This window comes from Arvicanthis niloticus, chromosome 21, assembly GCF_011762505.2.
Source record: "Arvicanthis niloticus isolate mArvNil1 chromosome 21, mArvNil1.pat.X, whole genome shotgun sequence".
Lineage (NCBI taxonomy): Eukaryota > Metazoa > Chordata > Mammalia > Rodentia > Muridae > Arvicanthis > Arvicanthis niloticus.
Genome location: NC_047678.1, coordinates 16,594,206 through 16,617,010, shown reverse-complemented (window position 1 = coordinate 16,617,010; position 22,805 = coordinate 16,594,206). Strand labels below are relative to the sequence as shown.

Below are 22,805 nucleotides of genomic sequence, written 5' to 3'. Positions count from 1 at the left end.
AGGAGGAGAAGGAGGAGAAGGAGGAAGAGGAGGAGGAGGAGGAAAAAGAGGAGGAGGAAGAGGAGGAGGAGGAAGAGGAGGAGGAGGAGGAAAAAGAGGAGGAGGAAGAGGAGGAGGAGGAAGAGGAGGAGGAGGAAGAGGAGGAGGAAGAGGAGGAAGAGGAAGAGGAGGAGGACCCTTAACTAAAAAAATGCCTCCATCAGATTAGCCAGTAGACAAGCTTGTGGGACATTTTCTTGATTATCAATTCATTTGGAAGGATCCAGTCCTCTGTGGTGATGCTATGCCCGGCCTTTAAGGCAAGATGAACAAGGCATCGGAAGCAAGCCAGTAAGCAGCACTACTGCATGGCCTCTGCTCCTATTCCTGCCTGGAGTTCCTGCCTTCAGGTTCTGGCCCTGACTTCCACGAGTGATGACGGACTGACGTCTAAACTACAAGATGAAATAACCCTTCCTTCCCAAGTTGCTTTTGGTCAGAGTGCTCAGTAAGATTACTAACAACCCTAATGATGACAGCTGAGGGGAGGAGTAGACACATGTTCATGGTACAGTCTTTGGCTTTTAAAAAACAAAAAGCAAAACATAAACCCCTGAAGATTACCAGCAGGGCATTATGGTAAGCATATTTTTATCTCTGAACTATCCATCAACTCTTTATTCCTGTAATTCATAAAAGAAATTCTGAAATAGTAAAATCTAGAAAGACAAAAGGGAAAAGCAACCCAGTCCCCTCCCCTAAACTTGCAATGTTCTTATTACACTAAAACCAGCTTTTATTTTTCCTACTTAAAAAATATGAGGCAGGCAGTGGTGGCCGACATCTTTAATACCAGCACTCAAGAGGCAGAGGCAGGTGGATCTCTGAGTTCAAGGCCAGCCTGGTCTACAGAGTGAGCTCCAGGATAACAGAGCTACATAGTGAGACCCTGTCTCAAAAAACAAAAACACAACAAAACAAAGGCTAGAAGAGGGCACTGGATCCGTGAAGCTGGAGGTACAAGCTGTGGCAAGCCAGCAGATGCTGGTGCTGAGAGGCCTAACTGGTTCCTCTAAAATAACAGCAAGTGCTCTTAATAACTGGACACTATTATTTTCCTTTTTTTGAGGCAGAGTCTCCTAAGCCGCTTAAACTGATCTCAACTACAATTGGTGTGTGAAATTTTAAAATACGTTTATATATCTGTTACTTATTTATATTTATAAATATATATTTATACATATCACATATATGATAAATGGTATATATGATATATAAAAGGTTGTATATGTTATATAAACTTACATACATTTTGTGCATACATTATAAATTTAGCAGTCCACAAAATTCTCTCAAAAGCTGAGGAAAGCTCATCAGAAAAAAGTCCATTGTAGACTCCAGTCTCTTTGTAAATTCCATTACCTTTGACAGCATCTTTTATTACAGCAACAAACTGAGTCCAGAGAGCATCCGGATCGATTTCAACCCAGCCAGGTTGAGGGTAAACATTTTCTACCTATTCATGAAAACAAGATTTAGTGACAGTGGCATTAGACCAACCTGAAAATATCGGCATCTTAAACTACTGGTTAAGATAATTAACATGATTGCATTTAATTAATCTTTACTGTTTAAAAAGAGAGCCTGGTATATACAAAACCATGGGTTCATTCTCCACCCACCCTGAAATGATAAAATAACAAAAGTTATCTACCAACACAGCAGCATTCAGCTGCCTATAGAGGGTTTACATTTTATTTTAGCTTTTCATTTATTTTTCAAGCTTTCAATGAAGATGTTTTGTAACTGGTGGTACATGCCTTTAATTCCAGCACTTGGGGAGCAGAGGTGGGCAGATCTCTGTGAGTCTGAGGCCAGCCTGGTCTACAAAGAAAGTTCCAGGACAGCCAGGACTACCCAGAGAAACCCTGTCTCAGAAAATACAAACAAACAAAACAGCACACAAATCTGGCAGCACCTCAGAAGCTGAAACAGCAGGGGAGCCTCACAGCCTCAGCTACATTGTGAGTTCCAGGCCACCCTGGGCTATGTAGCAAAACCCTGTCTTAAAATTAACAGCAATAAAGAAAAAGACAACTAGGAAGAAATATTGTCCAGGAGGTTGTGGATTAACTCCTGGGTTTACACAGAAGCTGCACTGGTCCAGATGAGTCCCTGATTAGGAAACTAAAGACATAGGAGAATGAAGAGACAGACCGATGCCCAGTTCCCTGCCTGACCACTTGATGGTGCACACACAAACACAGGAAATTTAGAACGATAAGCCAAGCATAGTGCCACACACTTGCGATTCCAGCAGGTGGGAGGCAGAGGCAGAAGGATCATCAACTGTAGACCAGCCTGGACTACACAGGGAGACCTTTCCAAAAAAAAAAAAAAAAAAAACCTAAGTAAACAAATGAATACATGAATGAGTGAATGAATGAATGAATAAGTCAAGAGGGCTTTTAGGAAAATGAATGTTCCTGGCATGGGCAGAGAACACATCTATAATCTTAGTAATCAGAAGGCAGAAGCAGAAAGCTCAATTCAAGATTCTCAATGGCAAGGATAGTTCAAGACCACCCTATGTCATAAAATCAGAGGAGGGAAGGGAGAAGAAAAGAGGGGGGGCAAGAAAAAGAAGGGGAGAAACGAAGAGGGAAGGAAAGGGGGAGGGAGGGAAAGAGGACAGGAAAGGGGAGAGAGGGAAAGGCAGGGAGAGGAAAGGGGAGGGAGAGAGACAGGGACGGAAGAAAGAATTAAATTATAAAGTACACATTAATAGAAAATAGCTGCATATGACTACCCAGGACATGACCTAGATTCAGCATATATAAAGAAAATTCAACAGCAAGCAAATGAACAGCCCAATTTAAAAATGCACAAAACAAAAATAAATAAATAAATAAATAAATAAATATGAGCAAAGTAGCAAAACAAGCAATTCCCAAGAAAAATATGGTAAATACGCACACAAAGACGTTAAAACTCGTTAGGTGTTAGAAAGATACAAATTGCTAGCTAGGTGTGATGGTTCATGTTTTCAATTCCAGCACCGGGAGACAGAGGCAGGAGGATCTCTCTGAGTTCGAGGCCAATTTGGTCTACATATGGAGTTACGGGACAGCCAGGGCTCCCTAAGAAAGCCCTGTCCCAAGAAGCTCAGCACTCGCTCCACAGTTGACCTGGACTCAATTCCCAGCATCCACATGGTAGCTCACATCCATCTTCTGGTTCCAGAGGATCTAACACTCACCCCCTTCTGGTCCCCATCCATGGATACTGCACACACATGGTGCACAGACATACATGCAGGTAAACAACCCACACACACAAGTTAAATTTTTAAACATCTAAAAAAATATTTAAAAAAAAAACAAAAACAAAACCAATGTGTTACCACTAACTGTAGATAAGTACAGTACGGGTGATGATATAATGAACCGTCACTGGCCAGGTGGCTCAGCAGAAGGTGCCTGAACCCCATTCCCAGAACTCACATAAAAGTAGAAAGAGAACTAAAGTCATGAAGCTGTCCCTCTGGCATCCACAGAGCGCTATGGCACTGAGTCAACACACACATTATGGACATGCCTATGTAGCTCCCCCCCCCCCAATAATAGTAAATCTGAATAAATACATGAGCCAAACAGTTACATATACCGATGGCTATGCAGAACAACTGGGTCTGGATGAACTGCTAATAAGAATGCAAAATGGTACACCCGATCAGGAACAGGACTGGGCTTGGGTGCTGGTGGGTGGATGCTGGGGGTGGTGTGATGTGCTTTGACCTGTTTTGAGACAGGGTCTCACACGTAACTCAGGCTGGGCCCAAACTCTCTGTTTAACTTAAGATGACTCTGAACTGCTAATTCTCCTGCCTCAGCCTTCCAAGTATAGAATTACAGGCGTGGGCCCACACCCCTAGCTCAGCAAATTCTTACTAAGATAAGCATTCCTTTCCAGGCATAATGGCACCTTTAATCCTAGCACTCAGGAAGCAGAGGTAGGAGGATCTCTGTGAGGCCAGCCTGGTTTACATAGTGGGTTCTAGGCCAGCCAGGGCTACATGATGAGTCTATGTCTTAAAAAAACAAAACAAAATAAAAAAACAGATAAACACTCACCTACCACATGCCCCAACACACCCACTCCTGAGTGTTTACCCCAGAGAACTGAGAACACACGCTCCCACTGTCTATTCGTAACTGTCAGAAACTGGAAACATCTAAATGCCCCTCCATAGGAGAATGAATGTGGCACACGAGTGACGGATTACTATCAGGATAAGGTGGAATGGCTGGGCTTGAGGTTCAGTTCAGGGACAGAACATTTGTCTAGCAAGTGCAAGGCCCTGGTTCAGTCCCCAGGAGCAGACAGAAAACAAACCAACAAACCAGGAATGAGCCGTGGATACGCACAGCTTGAGCAAATCTCGAAAGGCTATCAGCTGAATAACTCGGCCCTGGCATGCCTTACTGTATGGGTCCATAGAAGACGTTTCTTTTTCTATTGTTCTCTTTCCTTTTAATTCCAACAGACAGAAATGTTCACCGTGGCATGCTGCAAGAGGTGGCAGGCTGCAGAATAACACCTCATGGTGCCCCTCCTGCCTCAGCCCTCATGATGAAAGCATGCACTGTCATATCCAACTTGTGTGCGGGTACACAAGTGTACACACGTGTGCACATGTATAGCTTTCCTCCTCTGCCTCTCACTATGACAAAATGTCCTGATAAAAGCCAACAGAAGGGTAACCCTTTCTGGGGACCCACCCCAGTTACACAGGAACTGTCTGTCTCTCTTCTCTTAGATTCTCCACTACAGTAAAACTCCCTTCCAAGGGAAAAAAAAAATTAAGGCAACTTAAAAAGACAAAGGCTTTACTCTGGCACCCAGTACAAGGGCGCAGTTCATCATGGTGGCCAAGCCACGGTGGCTGGACCTCCAGCAGCTGGTCACACTGCATCCACACTCAGAAATAGAGAGATCAGTGTTCTGCTTACATCCCCCATCGAGTACAGGCTAGAATCCCCTGCCCTGAGAATGGTCCCATCTTCAGTTAAGATCGGCCTTAACCTAATCAAGATAATCCCTCAGGACCAAGGCCAGAGGCACGTTCCTGGATGTTCCTAGATCTTGTGAGGTCGACAGTTAACACTAATTATGCAAAAAGACCAACAAGGGAGAGTCTCCTACTTGGATCTGGGGTTTGTCTACTCAACTAGTCTAGCTAGGTGGTTAGCAACAGGACCCCCTCTCTATCATCATGGATGGGCTGTCATGCCCACCCAATACAAACATGGGTGCTGGAGGTACAAACTCCAGTTCTCATGCTTGTACGACAAGCACAATATCCTCTGAGGTATACCTCCAGGCCCACACTCAACCTTTATATGATCGTCTTCAGAAGACCGAACTATGTAATGGAGAAGAGACAGGTGGTTACACTGAGCGAGGGGCTGGTGGGAAGCCGGTAAGGTCACAGTGTGTGAAAGAGTTTTTAGGTTAGTCTCCTATGGGTACTAACACTCAAAGAACTATAACCACCCCCCAAAAATCTCCATTTTATGTTTTAATTTGGTGGTAATTAAAAAAAATTAAAACCATTCCTTTTTGTGCTGGATGGGGGTTTGGGTGTGTGTGTGGGGGGGGTGTGCGCGCGCGCGCGCGTGCGTGCACGTACACATGCAGGCATACTTATGTGTATGTGCAGGTGTGCATGCCTGTGCTTGGTGGAGGTCAGAGGAATTCCTCTGTCACGTTCCACCTTATTTTTTCAGACATGGTCTCTCACTGTTTCAGCTAGGATGGCTGGCCACCAGGCTGCAGTGAGCTGCCTGTCTCTGCCACTGTGGCCCGCTGTGACATGACACTCATGCTGGTACAGCAAGTGCTCTAGCCACACAGTCTCTACCCAGTTCTGTTGCTTTTCTCAGTGGGCACTTGCTATGTAGCTCAGGCTGGCCCTTCAACTCCTGGTGCCTAGTTACATGTGCTACCCACACTGCACCTAACTTGTTTTGGCTTTTTTTCCCCCTTCATTTTGTTCAGTTAATAGTTAGAAATAAAAATGCTTTACGGAGTTGGCGAGATGGTTTAATAGTTAAGAGCACTTGCTGCTTTGCCCGAGTCAGCTGGCTCGCGCCCATCTTTAACTCCTACTGCTGAGAATCTGAGGCCCTCTTCTAGACTCTGCAGGCATACAGGTGGCATACTTCTTATATACAAACACAGACACAAAAATCGTAAAATAATCCTTAAAAATGTTTTAGGAGCCTATAGCTTACAAATTTAACTACTGGCTTGAACAAACACATTTATCCCTGGTACTTTTTTAAGACTCGGATAAAAGAAAAACAATAAAAATAAAGATAACCAGGTATGAGCCACACGCTTGCCATCATGGCACTCAGGAGGTCTGTTTTGAGTTCCAGGGCAGCTTGGATTACAGACAGACATTATCTCAAAAAGAAGGCACCAGAACAAGAACAAAGAGAAGAGAACAAACAGGATCAGAGTGGATTTAACAAATGTTTTTAATATGAACAAAGAACAGGCAGGTGGGACAGCTTGACAGAAGACAATGCCCTGTGCAGATTCCATTCAACGCCTTCACCTCATTTCACTCCAAGTAAAATCATGCTTCCTTAAAATGCTCTATGAGACCTGAGTCAGATTACCTCTCTTCTGCTCCTCAGAAAGGAGTGCCCACAGGAGGTGTCTCCCCTATTTCTTTCCCTCAGTATCTCTGAGTGTCTCTGACTTTTCAGGCACTGCAGAGACAAAGGGGGGGGTGTGCTAGTCACTCAAACAAAGAGAAGAGCCCATAGCAGAGAGTGGAGATTCTAGCTGGCTGAGCCCTGGAAAGGGGGTAAAATCTCCATGAAAGGTTCCCTGAAGCCCCTGAACCACACTGTGGCTTCTCCTCACTGAGCAACAGGTGCTAGGTTCACCCTCTGGAGAAGCTGATCTTACAAACAGCAGCCAGAGATCAGTACTTTAGATACCAAAAGGTGAGCAGGAAGCCCACCAACAGTACCACTTGAAGAAACTGTCCAACACGGAAGAAGTAGTCAAGATGAGAACTGAAAAGCCAGATGTGTTACAAGGTGAGGGGGGCAGGGGTGTCTGCTATTCTCCAGTGTTCCTAGGAAGCAGGTTTAACAAAATCTACTCCCCTCCCACCAAGCAATTTGCCAGGCTTTTCTAATTATGTTAGAATGTTACATTCTACTACTACAAACTGCTACAAACAATTTCTCTCTCTCAAAACAACTTCATGTGGGTATCCCCTTCCTTCAAGCCTCCAAGCCTTTAGACCTAATGGTGGGACTTCAGGATTATATGACCTACACTGCTGTACAGCGCATGCCATGTCCGTTTTCACCAGAGGTTTTTATAGTTCAGTTTTGGAGGTTGATAGTTCAAACTCACGACACCCTCCTTAGTTCAGCAAGGGCTCCCTTGGCTGCATCATATTGTGGTAGAAGGAAACAACATCACGTGCCTGGAGCACACACAAGAAGAAAGAACCATGCATGGTAGCACAACTCTGTGATCCCAGCACTTGGGAGTCTTGGACAGGAGTGTTGCCAAGAGTTTGAAGTCACCAGAAGTGGGGGAGCAGGAAGGGGAGGGATAAGAGATGAGCAGACAGGGAGAGGAGGAGGAGGGAGAGAGGAAGGGAAGAGGAGAAAGAAAAGAAGGGAATGAGGAAGAGAGAAGGAGGAAGAAGAGAAAGGAGAAGGGAGGAGGGAAAGGAGGAGGAGGAGAAAGTGACAGGAAGCAGAGAGCAGGAAGGCAGTGTTCCTGCAGTTACCACACCATCTCTTGTGTGCTAAACAGGGAAGTACCTTAATCTCCTCTAAGGACAGCTCCTTTATGATGTAATGACTTCTCCCTAGTACCCACCTCTTACAGACTCTATAGCTCCAGGAAGCACCACACTAGCTGGCTAAGATTCTAACAGTTAATCCTTGGGAACAAGCTCAAACCACTAGGAACCCTAATGATGTAACATGAGAAATGGGCCCCCTACAGAAGACGACTCAGCCAAAGTAGCAGAAAACAGTGAAAGTTCAGAAGAAAACATCTTCAGTTGATGAAAAGCCAGAGCCTGCCTGATTTTCAAGCATGAACACGGCTTGCCAATGCTGCAGGCCTTGATGTGCTGGGACTTTCTACCCTGTTCTTCCAACCATCACATTTTATGGTTTTCACAGAAGCACGGCATGTTCTGGGAAAGAACATGATAAAGTTTCTCCAGTTTCCAAAACAAAACATCAATGTGAGGGCTTCAAATATGGGCCACTGTTCTAGCACTTAACACTAATATTTACCTGTCCATAAAGACTTTTTCAGTATTTTGTGTGTGTGGATAAATGCCACAGAGCATGTAAGAAGGTCAGAGGTCAACTTGGATGAGTCAGCTTTACCATGTGGGTCCTAGGAATTGACCTCAGGTCATCAGACTTGACAGCAAGTGCCCTTACCCAGTGAGCCATTCCAATGGCCCCAAAGGGAGTGGAGGGATAAAATTACTGGGGTTGTGGGTTTTACATATGAGATCTTGTGTGCGGTCGGGGGCTGGGTGGGGATACGCAGCATCACCATAAAAAATGAAAAAACAAAAAAACAAAACCCCTGAACTCTCCTGAGAAGCCTCATACAAACTGAATGTAAAGGTCTGGATTTAAATTTTTATTTAAAGATCATGTCTTGCTCAAGTATCCAAAGGATGACCGTTCCCTTTTGATTTCTTCTCCATGTGCCTTGTTTGGCTATATGAAGCAAATCCTCCTACACTAAGATTTTAGGTTTTTAATGAATAATTTTTCCATTATATAAGAAGGGGTGTAACTTCCATTGAGAAGGCAGACACAAATTATATTGCTAAGTCACAGAACCCATGGAGTAAACTAGCATTTTAATTATTTTGATTTTGAGACAGAGTCTCACTGTGTAGCCCTGGTTTGGCTTGGAACCTGCTATTAAGAACAAAGAGGCTGGCCTCAAACTTACAGAGATCTGAGTGCCTCTGCCCTCCATGAATGGAGATTAAAGATGTACACTACTAGGCCCCGGCTCTCATATCATTTACTCTGCACCCATGAAGTACTAAGTGCTAAATAATAGTATAGACCAGCAAGACCTCATTCTTAATGAATTCAGCTCTCTGCAGTACGGCCCCAGAGGGTGCCTTTTTTTGTTTTTGTTGGTTGGGAATAAGGCCCAAGGCCTTGCACATGCCAGGCCAATATGCTTGGACTAACAATCTAATGCACAATTAAGTTTCTAGAAGAAAGAAAGAAAGAAAGAAAGAAAGAAAGAAAGAAAGAAAGAAAGAAAGAAAGAAAAGAGAAAGAAAGAAAGAAAGAAAGAAAGTAAGTCAGTCAGTCCATGTTTTATGGACTTTCCAAAGAAAGTCCCATGTTTTATCACTAGAGACAACAGACATAAAATTATTCTTAAAATCGACCACATAAACAAAGACTAGTTGTGTCTCAGCAGGGGTGGGAGGGGAGAGATTCCTACTTCCAACCTAGCCTATGCTACAGAGTTCCAGACCAGCCTTGGACACATAGAAAGATCAATATACAAACACAAACAAAAACTGCTACAACTTATTAATGTATATAGTTATCTACACAGAAGCATACCTTTAAGTTCTGACATCAACTACCACAATTTAGGACAGTGCTTAGCATTCCAAAGACAGGATTCTTCACATCAATTCCCAGGCATCTTCCCTACATAGCCTTGGCTAGCTCAGAACCCTATCTGCAGACCAGGCAGGCTGGCCTTGAACTCAGAGACCCACCTGCCTTTATCTCCCAGGCCCTGAAATTAAAGGTGTGCATCACCAAACCCCAATACTTTCTAAAAAAAAATTTTCCTCAAACTGTGCAACAACTGTGCAGCTTTGTCTACCAACTTTTAAAAAATGTATCAACTTTCCTATTTCCTCGGGGGTGGGGGGCACACTTGTGCAATAGTTTAAAGTGCAGAGGATAGAGGACAGCCAGCTCTCTCCTTTCTCCCTGTCCATCTCAGGGATCTAATTCAAGCTGTGAACCTGAGGAGCACTGAGAAATACTCTTTACCTGCTGATCCATCTCCTTTTTGAACCAAATACTCAATCCTTAATTAAAAAAAAAAAATTAAAAAGGCACCATTTCAGCAAAAGTACTTTGTGACTAGAATTGTAAGAACAACTAAGAAGTATTGTTGTGTTTATGATAAAGACTTGCAATAAGACAAGGGTTCAGTATGTGCCTATCTGTCCTTAAAGGTTGGAACAGGGATGGACTGAGTGGGTAGGCAGTGTTCCTACACAGCTAGCCAGAGAGGGAGCAGTGGCAGGCGCTGCAACTCACCTCCTAGAGCAGAACCCTGAAGGAAACGTCTATTTCTTCAAAGTAAATTCTCAAGGCAGTCACTCACCCTAGTAGGGTAACACTCGGGGGAAAAAGGAGGGAGCCCAGTACTATAGAGAAGAAGTTGAATAGCTCTCATATTCCTTCACTGATATTTTAAACATTAGAAAATGCTAGTATTGAAAGGAGTAAGAACACTACACCCAATCAACTGCACTGCCCACTGTATAGAAATCAGTGCTTCATTAAAATGGGGGTTGGCTGTTGACCAATATCATCTGTTAACAAAGACCAAGCAATGCTTTGGCAGGCTTCTCAAGCCAGAAGATACTTTTTATGAATTCTCAAAGATGGAAAGAAGTGTCTCCAGTATCCATGAAAGTTAGATGCTAATGTGAGGACCTAGCAATTTTAGGAACACAACGATGACAACCAGGAAGGTGCCTTGGCAGGTAAAGTACATCTACCAAGCCTGAAGACCTGAGTTCAATCCCAGGGACCGGTGGAAGGAAAAAAAAAAAAAACATGCCCAAGAAAGTTGCCCTCCAACTCCCAAATGTGCACCATAGCATGTGAGCACACACTGCTACACAAATAATAAATGCAACGAATTGTTTTTAAATAGCACAAACGAAAAATCAGTTTACATTCTAGCAAAATCTGAAGAGCTAAAAGGCATGAAAGGTGGATGAGGAAGTGCAGAAAAACCAGGCAAATCACAAACCACCTTCTGCCCACATACACACAACCTGCCCGCGCTGCCCGGAGAGTCACCTCGGTTCCACCCAGGTAAAGCTAGAGTGCTGAGCCCCGTGGGACAGGAAGCGAGCCACAGGCACCGGGCCACGCCGGCCCAAAGCCCCCAGAGGTGCAGGAAGAGCGAGCGTGCAGTCAGAGCCTCAGACCCACCCGCCGCGCCTAGTCACCTTCTGCGTGCTGGAGCCTCGCACCCGCGCCGTCCGGTCATAGACGTGGCAGCGGATCACCGTGCTGCCCACGTCCAGCCCCAGCACGAAGTGAGAGGGCGACGAGGCCGGCGCGCTTGGCTCCTCGCGCCGCTGCTCTGCACCCGCCTGCTGCCCTGACATCGCGACCCCAAACACTGCAGCCGCCACGGGCGGGCCAGCGCAGAGCTATAATCGCCAGACTCCAGGCGGAGCGCTCGCGGCCACGCCACGCCCACGCCGCGCCCTGCCCCGCCCCTCCGCGAGACCACCGCCCCGCCCCTCCGCGAGGTTCGGCCCCGCCCCTTCACGAGACCCCGCCCCGCCTCGCTCAGCCCCTTCGGGAGGCCCCGCTACCCCACGCTCCGCCCCTGGCACCGTGACGTCAGAGCAGCGCGCCGAGCAGCCCGTGGGAACTTGGCAAAGATGGCGTTTACAGCAACATTGTGCTGGTTGTTACGGTTCAGCGACCGTTACTTTGAAATTTTTTTAGTTCCCTTCTAGCCCAGATTAGTTTTTACCAATGTCTTTTAGGAAAAATCAAAGTGAGATGAAAATTTTTGAAACTTTTTTTTTCATGCCACTTAATTTTTTTGCCTGTATTTATGTATGTGTTCCACATGTACCTGGTCCCTGTAGAGGTCAGAAGAGGACGTGCGGTCACTGCGAGCTTCCATATAGGCGGTAGGAACCGAACCCCAGTCTAAAGCAAGAGCAACTAGTGCTCTTAACCAGTGAGCCATCTTTCCAGTCCCATGAAAAGACATTCAGCCAAAAGTAAAGGAGGTTCCTCGTGAAGTCCCTTCCCAGAAAAGCTTGCATGTATTATACACAGCAATGAATAGATGTCCACGTGTTGTATGACGCTAAAGGGCCTTTGCCGCGACACAGATAAAAAGAGAAAAAATTAAATTTCGTGAAAATGTTTTGCGGGTAACTTACCAGCTTACAGGAATCTTTTCTTGTTCGTATTACCCTGTTAGCCTACTTGCTTTCCATAGATTTACCAAATTAGATTTGGGCTGTCACTTGAAACTTGAACGTGAACTCCATGTTTATTTTTGTTTGTAGCTTCTCTTGATAGTCTGTCTCTACACAGCAATGCCTGTTTGCTCCATATGGCGCAGGTCTGCCCTATATCACTGCTGACCAAATTGGTCATGAGTGTGTGTGTGTGACTTCCCAGCATTGTATGCATGACTAATAGTCCTATGCTGTCTGGTTCTTTTGAGAAACTTAAAACCAAACAAATACCAGAGAGAAGGCAGAGCCAGAGCCTGAGAACCACAACTAAAGTTTGACCTTGTTCCTGAAGGCAATCTCTTACTAGGACCTAAGGCTCCCTGGGATTATATATGCTCTTATTGTAAGGCTCGGGAAGCCCCCAAAGGGGACCCCACTCGAGTCACAGGATGGCGCGCACCCAAAGGACACACGGAAGACCAACTTGCTGCAAGAACACGAGGTAGTTTAATGGCGGAACATTCCGGGCCGACACGTGTCTCAATGTGAGAAACAGGGGCATCGAACTCGTGGCTCCAGGGTTTAGGCTTAATTTAAGCTCGGGGTGGGGAAAAGGAGAAACTTTCGCGCGGGTGCACACGATTGGTTGTTTTTCAATTTTTGAACATCTGGCCAAACCGGTCCATGGGGGCGGGGAGCAGTTCCTGCAGGCGGATGTTTATCTCTTATCTTCATTCCTGGGATGGCTCCGTAGCCCATTGTCCTGTAACTCTGCATTCTTTGTTTATGGATTAACTGGCCTCTGGTTGGCAAACCAGAGGGACAACTTTAGCTACTCAGGCTAGGGAAAAAGAATCTATAATTCATGGGACCCATAAAATTTTCTTTTATTATCATGGACTCTGGGCATCAAACTCTGGTCCTCATGCTTGACTGGCAAGCACATTACCTACTGAGGTACCTCTCCTAGTCCCTGAGGGAAAGAGCCTTTAAGGAATTGGGTAGTCACAGTTGTAGGTCCAAGCAAGCCTAGAAACTTGTAGGGCAGGCTGGCAGGCTGGAAAACAAGGCACATTCCTGTGCTACAGTTTAAAGAATTTCTTCTTGCTGAAGCTTGCTCTTGCCCTTTTTCAAAGCCTACCTGTTGTTCAACTAATTGGTAGAGGCTCAGTCATATTTGGGGGTGGGTAATCATTACCAGGGACACTGATTTAAATGTCAGTCACATCTAAAATACCCCATTCCACAGCAACATACAAATAACCTAGTCAAGCTTATACATACAGTTAACTATTAGTTTTCCCGCTTACAACTAAGAAAAGTTATGTGTTGTTAACAGTTGGCATATTTCTCTCAGTTTTCTAAGTTTTGTTTTATTTCTCTTGAGACAAAGTCTGAGTGTAGCAGAACCTGACCTAGAACGCAAGCCAGTCCTCCTGACTTAGCCTCATATTGGGATTACAGCAGTGTGCCACCATAGCAAGTACAGCTTTCTGATTTCAAACAAGTTTTGACAACCTTGACAAATGTTGTCACCTGAAGAAAACTTGGTTTTTTAGAATATCATTTACTCCTTGTTAATTTCATAAATACATACAATGTATCTTTTGAAACATTCTTATGTGTTTGAATGTTTTGCCTGTATGTATATGTACATCATGTGTGTGCCTGGTGCCCTTAGAGGTCAGAAGTGGGCATCAGAGCCCCTGGGACTAGAGTTACAGATGGTTATCAACTGCCATGGAAGTGCTGGGAATCGAACCCAGGACCTCTACACAGGCAATAAGTACTTTTAGCCTCTGAGCCTGTTGGATTCTAAGGATCCAAACCCAAACCCACGGGAAGCGCTCTTTCAGAGATACTCACGGAAGAGAGTCGCTGCAATCGCATGAGATTTATTTGATGAATAGGTGGAATAACAGTAGCCGGGTGCACCCGGGTCCCCCACTCTCAATCGAGAAAGAGGAACACCAAGTGACCAAAAAGGATGGCATATATACAAAGTTCACAAAGACAGTCAATTGCTTCTTAGACAATAAAAGAGATTTCAAACATCCGTTCCCAAGCCTGGTTTTCATCCTGCCTCCATCCCAATTTACAACCAGGCTCTATCCTAATTTACATATGTATCTTGCTCCTGGGAGAATTCCTTTTAAGTGACTTTACCCAGGTGTTTTATTGCCTCTATCTTGTGCTTTTGAAACCTTTATTCTAGCCCTTGGAATGCACCCCGGGGGCAACTAACACTTGAGTGTAAATTGAAACTCCAAACCTAAGAGTCTTTCATGCTGCAACCTAAAATTTATTCTCACAAGCCCACTCTCCAGCCCCATACAATTTATCTTGATCATATTCATCCTCAATCTTCCCTTCGTATTCCCCTGGACATCTCTCAACAGGTCCCCTCTCCTCTTCCCCTCTGCCCTTCCCAACCCAGTGGGTCCAATCCAATTAGTGCTGCCACTGGACTATTGTTTTTGTGCAAGTCAATCACCAGCAGCAGTGAAGTCATAGGTGCAAAAGCCATGTGATGTCCAGGAGGCAGCATTTCACAGCACACCTCCCCGCCTCCCACTCCCACGTTATTTCCGCCCCCACTTTCATGGAGTACCCCCGAGCCTGGGGAGAAAGAGCTTGGTATAGATATCCTATTCAGGGCTGAGCACAACAGTCACTTTTCAGTTTAAAAAAAAAAACAAACAAAAACAAAACAAAAAAAGAACTAGTTACAAGTCTGCATTGACTACTGTCCACTATGTAAAGAAGCTTCCCTGGCCAAGACTGACAGCAACACTAGTCTGTGTGTAGAAATATAAATACTTAGAAGTCAGTTTGACAACATGAGAGTTTAACAAAACAACAATCATAGGTTCCCCTCTAGGGCATGTGAGCTCCACAGCCATCAGCTTTGGCCTAGATTTATAATGTTGCATATGAATTCCCTCCTGTGAAGCAGGCCACAGATCCAATCAGGAGGTGGTTACCTCCATAACCTTCATGCCACAATTTTGCCATTTTGTCTTGCTCAGCATCTCTGTGTTGTAGCATTCAGAGTTCACTGGGAGGTTATACCATTGATGTTTTTTCTCCTCCAGTAGTCTGGGTCCAGATGTAGAACTCTCAGCTACTTCTCCAGCACTGTCTGCCTGTCTGCTGCCGTGCTTCCCTCCATATGGACAATGGACTAAACCTCTAAAGCTATAAGCAAGACCCCAATTAAATGCTTCATTTTATGAGTTTCCGTGGGCATGGTGTCTTTTCACAGCAATAGACACTGACTAAGACACAGGGTCTCATGTAACTCAGACTAGCCTTGAAGTGACTACTGCTAGGAATCACTTTGCACTCTCAGTCCTCCTACCTGTGCCTCCCAAATGCTGGTGTTACTGCCAGGCTCCACCTGGGCACAGCTACAATTAACATTTTACCCACAAGTTCATATATTGTCAGGGAAGTTTGAACATATAGGATTCACTTAAAAAATCACCTACTACCTTAAGAGGGCAGACTGTTGCCTGAAGAGACCTGGAGAAATAAAAGATCCTGTGTGTCTCCTGGGTTCTTCATTTTCAAACAGAACTTCTCACCGTGCTTTGCCCATAGTGGAAAATCCCTGCAGCACATAGGGTGCAGAGATTTCCAAATGACCTCTGCTAGTGGGACAGGTCAGTCTATTGTCCATTCTGCAGAGGTCACTGCTTGCCATGGCCTTGCATCTAGCCTAGCTGCCTCTTCTCAGATCCCAGCCGTGGCTGCTCTCCCAGGCTCTTTCCCCACCACTATGGCTCCTTACACTTTATTGTAAGGTATTTATTGAAGAATTTCTTGGAACTTGGACCAAAACAAACTGGTCCAGTTGATGCACACAGAGTCCCAAGGTTCCCATGCATTCCTGTCTTCCAAGTCTGCTCCTGCACATGTGCTTGGGTCTGGTTTTCTCGGCACACTTGTCTGAAGAAGATGCATGTCCTTCTAGTGATCTCCATTGAATGTTTTAGCTATACAGGTTAGGGGTGGTTACTGCTTCTATGCAATGCACTCCTTGAGGGAAGGGTCTGGGTCTCAGTCTTGGTTTGTTTATTGGCCTTTGAGGCACAGAAAATATTCAGTGACGAAATGAAACATCAAATTAGTGTGTTCGTGTCCCAGATCTCATCTTCTGCTTGGCTTGGCCACAAGACACACAGGATGCTGAGTCCTCCCATGTCTCCTTGTTGATGGGGTTATACAACCACAGGCACACTCTTGGCCAACTTGCATGACAAGCATGAGGCAGGTGCAGACTAAGTACATGAATGTCAAACCACTGGCTTGAAGCTCAGGCAACAGGTCTCTTACCTCCTGTTGAGGCCTAGTTATGAGCCCTAAAAATTCTCCAGAATCTGTATTTTACAGCATTTAAAAATTGAAGTCTTTGGGTCAGCTCTTTTCTGAAAGTAGGCTTTTCAAATCGTACAAACTTAGGGTTCCACAAAATCTTCAACCTTTCCTCCCTATTTAGCTCTTAGAACTCCCTTCTTCCCTAAGGCCTGAACTCCGTCTTCTGCACACCCAAGTGGTGTCCACAATCCTGCCATGCACCCACCCAGAGTTGCAGAACCCTTCGGAAGCCCCTCAGCTCTAATGCCCACTGAGGCTGAGGCTGCTCTCTCAAATAGCTGAGCACTGCTGGCTTCTGGGTAGGGCGACTCTGTAGCCCCCGCCCGTACCTCACACCTGTTCACTGAAGTCCATCCCACTCCCCCCCCCCTCCAGCTGTGGAGTCAAAAGAAATTAGAACAAAGAACTTCAAACTTGCAGCCTGAGGTCCTGCACTGTCTGGAAACAAAAGAATCAAAATTCAAAAGGGAATTGGAAATTTCAAGATGAAGTAACAAGCTGGGAGTCTCCCTGTGCCCTGCCCTCAGGAAAGAGGGCATATAGGCCAAGGCCTTGGAGGCCTCAAGATGCTCTTGGCTAGTGGGCTAGTGGGTCAGCTTGTTTGCTTTCTTCTTCTCCCTCCTACTCTATTTTTTTTGTTGTTGTTGTTGGTTTCCCTCTCCCTCCTTTTCCCCCTTTTGTGACAGTGACTCACTGTGTATCTAAGTTCAAACTCATGGTCCACTTGCCTCAGCCCTTCCAGCAGGGATTACAGGTGTGCACCTGGAGCTAGAGGCCACTGCTTCATTGATCTTCACCACCTGAGGGCCTTAACCTTCATCCAGCCTGGCTGCTGCTTCTCTGCTCCCAGGCTTGGCTGCTCTCCTGACTGTTGCCTCACCTTGGTCACCTTTTATACTCTATCCTCTTTCAGAATACCCATGGTTCCAACTCAGTGTACCAAACTCCCACAATGCTCCAGAAATTTGGACAGAGTCCCTGGCACTGGGTCAGACAGAGGCCATCCGATCACTGCAATGGAACCCATGTTTAAGTCTCCCAGAACCCAGCAGCGGACCACTGCCTTGCTGCAGCAGGGAATGCTCAGCCTGTGAGTAATGGAAACAGGATTTCTCCTTACTCAGTAGTTCTCTGGGCGTCCTAAAACCTCCTCTATCTCCAGAGATAAGAACTAGATCTTGACCTGTCACCCATATAAGAGTACATAAAAGCCAGTGGGACTGGTTTTCAGTCTTGATAGAGACTTGAGTAGCTACAAGGTTTCAGCCTGGCCAGAACCTCTACAACCCTGAAGAAATTGTCATCTTTCCTGTAGTTGATCTTTAGTTTCCTGTAGTTGAAGGGAGACTTCAACAGGGCACCTTCCAATCTAAAGGAAACCAAAGTCACAGTGGCACGCCTGTCCATCTGCAGTCCCCTGAGAAGCATCCGGTGTCAGAAACACAAGCAGGTTCATTCCCCAGCTCTTAAATTCTTCCCTCCTGAAGTGTATTAAGTGACAGGAAATCTCTTCATCCACTGAAGTATCTGCTGTTATCAAGTCCTGGGAGGGAAGAGGCCACACAATACACAGTGTTGTGAACCAGCGTCTTAACGACTTATGACCACTCAGGTCAGGGGCTGGTGCGTCAGAAAGGCCTTCACTTGAGAGAAGCCCTTTCCTCTTCTCAGCTCAGTAACAAAGTTGAGATCCCTTCCTGAGATTGAAAAGCATGGAATCCATAGGAAAAATCAGATGAGAAGAGAGAGAAATGAAATAAAGAAAGTAAAGACGGCACTGAGAGAGGGGCAACAGAGAAGAGCACTGGCTGCTCCAGCGGGTCCTGGGCTTGGTACCCAGCAGCCACAGGATGACCCACACTTGTTCATATCTTCAGTCCCCAGGAATCCAGTGCCCTCTCCAGACCTCTCCCGGGATTGGGCATCAGGCACACACATGATACACATACACACAGGCAGACAAGACAGTTATACACACAAAAGAAAATGAATCCTTCTAAAACTTAAAAAAAAAAAAAAAAAAACCCTAACAATAAAAATAGTGGTATTTGATGTCCAGACCACCAGGCCAGATAAGATGCTTACGCTAGAGTTGAAACAGAAGTCAGTTCAGCAGAGCCCTCTGGACTGGGATGGAGCTTTGGTGACACTGGTGAACACCACGATGGGTGTGCTCTTTATAAGGCCTGGCTGTGGGTACCCTCACTGGCCGTTTCAGCAGCAGTACTTGTGATTTCTATCCCTCTCATTAGGCCTTCCCAGCACAATGCTTTACAGTGGGCACATAAGATGATTCCTTTCTCTTATGTAACTTAGCACTGGTCTCAGTCGTTGTGAATCAAGCCCATCTGAAAATGCTAAGTTTCCAGGTGACTTTCAAGCTATTGTAAACATGATGATGACGATGATGATGACAGTTTATTTAGGTCTTTCAAGACAGGGTTTCTCTGTATAGCCCTAGGTATCCTGGAGCTCACTCTGTAGATCAGGCTGACTTCGAACTCACAGAAATAGATCCACCTGACTCTGACTCCTGAGTACTGGGATTAAAGGTGTGTTTTGCCCTGCCAGGAAGATGATTATTTAGACTTGTACATATATGGTTGAATATTCTTGTTTTTGAGACAGGGGCTCACTCTGCCACCAGCATTCCTCTGCCTCCCAAGTCTCAGGACAGTAGGTGTGTAACCTGACTGGTTACATATTTGCGAGATGCAACATGTGCGTTAATAACATTTCTCTCTGCTTTGATAAGATACCTGGGAGAAAAAGGAAATACTAATTTTGTCTCATAGTTTCAGAAGTAGGAGCCAATCAAGAGTGTGATGGCTAATTCTGATTGTCAACTTGGCAGGACTCAGAATCAACCAGGAGGTATGCCTGTGGGCAGGTCTGTGAGGACATTCTCAGAAGGATTATATGAAGGAGGAACACCCTTCCACAGAGTTGGCAGCACCTTCTGATGGACATAAAAGAAGTCCCCAGAAAAAGCTTGTTGCTCTTCCTGTCTTTGCTCGTGGCAGGTGAGTTCATGAATCCTTCCCTGACAGCAGAGTGCAATTTCCTCAGCTGTCCACCAGGAACTGAAGACTCATGACTCTCCAAGACCCTTCCTGGCCCCCTCGGCCAGACTGAGACTGCTGAGGTCCCAAGCTGTATGGACTGAACAGCTACTGGCTTCTTGGCCTCTCCAACGTGTGCATGGTTGTTGTTGAACTAAACAGCCATGTGGTTGTAAGCCACTCTAATAAAGCCTCTTTGTATTTACATACAGTCTATTTGTTCTGGTTCTCTAGAGAACCATGCCTAATACAGACAGCCTGGTGAAGGAAAGGTCACATCAGGGTGCCAGGAAATATAGGAAAGGCAAAAGGAAGGGGCCCAGGACAGGGACCCGCAAGCACCTGCTTCCAGTGACTCTTTCCTCTAATGAGGCTCCACCATCCAAAAGTTTCAGAATCCAAATGATCCTTGCTGAGGATAAAGTGTGCAAAACATGCATCTTGGAGAAACATTTCATATAAAAACTCTAGGGGGCTGGAAAGATGGCTTAGTGGTTAAGAGCACTGACTTCCAGAGGTCCTGAGTTCAATTCCCAGCAACCACACGGTGGCTCACAACCATCTGTAATGGGATTGGATGCCCTCTTTTGTGTGTCTGGAAACAACTACAATGTACTCATATACATGAAATAAATAAAAATAAATCTTTAAAAAACACTCTAACAGTGTGGTAATTCAACATAAGGAAGTGTATGTCAAATGACAGTGAGACTCTGTCTGATGTGGAGTTAATGTGCTGATGGGAACGCAGAAAAAGGAGCTCTCTACCCAGGTGCATACTGGTAAACCCAGCACTTTGGAGGTGGAGGCAGGGAAGCAGGGGTCACCTGAGATTATGTTTCAAAACAAACACAGGAGGATAAACTTTAACCGAAAAGAAATGACAGGTGCAGTGTTGCATGCCTGTAATCACAGTATTCAAGAGGCAGAGGTAGAAAGACGGCAGCAAATTTGAAGCTAGCCTCGTATACATAATAAGCACAGGTTAGCCGGAGTCTTTAAAACAAATGGATGTGGGGCTGGAGATATGGCTCTGAGGTTAAGAACTCTGGCTGCTCTTCCAGAGGACCCAGGTTCAGTTCCTAGGAACCATATGACAGTTCACAACTGTCTGTAACTCCAGTTCCAGGGGTTCTGACAGCCCACACAGATATAATTGCAGGCAAAACACCAGTGCACATAAAACAAACAAAAACAAAACAAAAAACAAGTGGAGGGACTGGGCAGTTAGCTGAGTTGGTAAAGTGCTTGCCTTTCGAGCAAGAAAGCCTGTGTTTAATTCCTAGAACTGTTTTTTTTAAAAGAGCTGTAATGTGTAATACCAGTGCAGGTAAATCCATGGGGCTTGCTGGGCAGCTGGCTTCAGGCCAGTCAAAGACACCATCTCAGTAAAGAAGCTACATCTGTGAAGTGATGCAGAGATTGTTCTCTGGTCTCCAAGCACATGGGCAAACACATGTAAAACACACACACACACACACACACACACACACACACACAGGGATAGGGTGCAGAACAAAAGAATACACAGCTAATCATTACTTGTAAATCTGCTAAACCAGGTGTGGCTGCTGGTAATCCAGCAGGCAGGAAGCAGAAGCAAGACAATGGCCACAATCACTGTGTTGCCAGCCTGGGGAAGAGTGAGACTTTGTCTCACTGAACAAAAACAAGGGCGGGGCACGGGCAGGTAGAGCATTTTTCATATGCCTGAAACCCTGGACTGTGTCCCCCAACACCACATAAAGCTACATGTGTCAGCACATCCCCATAAAATAAATATGACAGTCTCAGCTAAGACTTCATTAGCAAATATGGATCATTTCTCTGAGAAGAAATGTGAGATTAGGTTCCTGCAAGCCTTTGGTCACATTTTCGTCCGGAAATCAATTCCTCAGCTTATCTGTGCATGCTTTTGTTTAAAGGCGCCCCATCATGTAGAAGCCATGGTCGTCACTGCTGCCTGGGCAAGCCTGACTAGTGAACGCATCCCCTCCTTTTTTGCTTCTGTTTTAAAACAGATCCTACATAGCCCCCATTGGCTTGGACTTTCTGTGTATCCAAGGATGACTCTTGGCCCTCCTAATCCTTTTAAGTAACGGAATTATAGGCAAGGACTGTCACAGCAGCAGCAACCTTTGCTCTACACTTTTACTTATTAATTTACTGGGGGAGAGGCATGCACCTGCATGTGTGGAGAACAAAGAATGTCTTGTGGGAATTGGTTCTCTCCACTACGTGGGTCTCAGGGATTGAACTCTGGTTGTTAGCTTTGGTGGCAAACCTTTCCTTGGTAAGCCATCTCTCTCGCCCAATACAGTCTTCTTAGTTGCCGCCTTCTTTTCTTCTTCTTCTTCTTCTCCTTCTCCTTCTCCTTCTCCTTCTCCTTCTCCTTCTCCTTCTCCTTCTCCTTCTCCCTCTCCCTCTCCCTCTCCCTCTCCCTCTCCCTCTCCCTCTCCCCCTCCCCCTCCCCCTCCCCCTCCCCCCTCCCCCTCCCCCTCCCCCTCCCCCTCCTCTTCCTTCCCCCCCCTCCTCTTTCTTCTTCTTTTTCTTCTTCTTGCTGTCATCCTTGTGCAGAGGCCATGCTAATCTTCTCTGTATCGTTCCAATTTTAGTATATGTGCTGCCAAAGTGAGCACCAGTACAGTCTGCTTAAGTCAAGAATAATAGTGAGAATTTCAGAATTATGCTTGGGAAACAACAAAATCACCAACACGAAACATGAAAACCATAACTAGTATTGGAAGGGGACACATGTTTATAGGATAAGAAGTACAGACAGATGAAGGCTGAGTGTTTGTGTGGCCCAAGGCTTCACTGTTCTGTCCAGAGCCACAGAGGCCCAAGAAATCACCAAGTAGCTTAAGAAGAAAACACGATCTGCAAGTGTAGATTAGAGTCATTAACATATCTGAGCTGGTGGACTAGTTTATAAACCAGGACTTTGAGAATAACAAGGCTCAGCGACATCTGATGTTTATTTTTCTTTTGATTTATCTGAAACAGATCTCACTAGGTAGCCCTGACTAACCTGGCCCAACACTATGTAGATCAGGCTGGGTTTGAACTCACAGAGATCTGCCTGTCCGCCT

At 45.4% G+C, this 22,805-nt stretch overlaps 1 protein-coding gene and 1 non-coding gene across 3 annotated transcripts in view; both read right to left on the bottom strand.

Moving 5' to 3' along the window:
- Positions 1-17,508, bottom strand: part of Gk5 (glycerol kinase 5) — a 73,137-nt gene extending 55,629 nt beyond the window's left edge. The window contains exons 1-2 of one of the 2 annotated variants that reach the window (XM_076917848.1): positions 17,376-17,508; positions 1,402-1,491 (exon numbers count right to left, since the gene is read on the bottom strand). Coding sequence is in view for 1 of the 2 variants with exons in the window: in XM_034484112.2 (XP_034340003.1) it covers positions 1,402-1,495; positions 11,291-11,452 (256 nt within the window). In the remaining variant the exon portion in view is untranslated. Of the gene's footprint in view, positions 1-1,401; positions 1,496-11,290; positions 11,501-17,375 lie in introns of those variants that run through there. The other variant, XM_034484112.2, reaches the window with a different exon arrangement.
- A 4,737-nt stretch (positions 17,509-22,245) lies between these two features.
- Positions 22,246-22,352, bottom strand: LOC117693899 (U6 spliceosomal RNA). The gene has a single exon (XR_004604491.1). It is a non-coding gene; the product is annotated as a U6 spliceosomal RNA (small nuclear RNA).
- Positions 22,353-22,805: the final 453 nt, after the last annotated feature.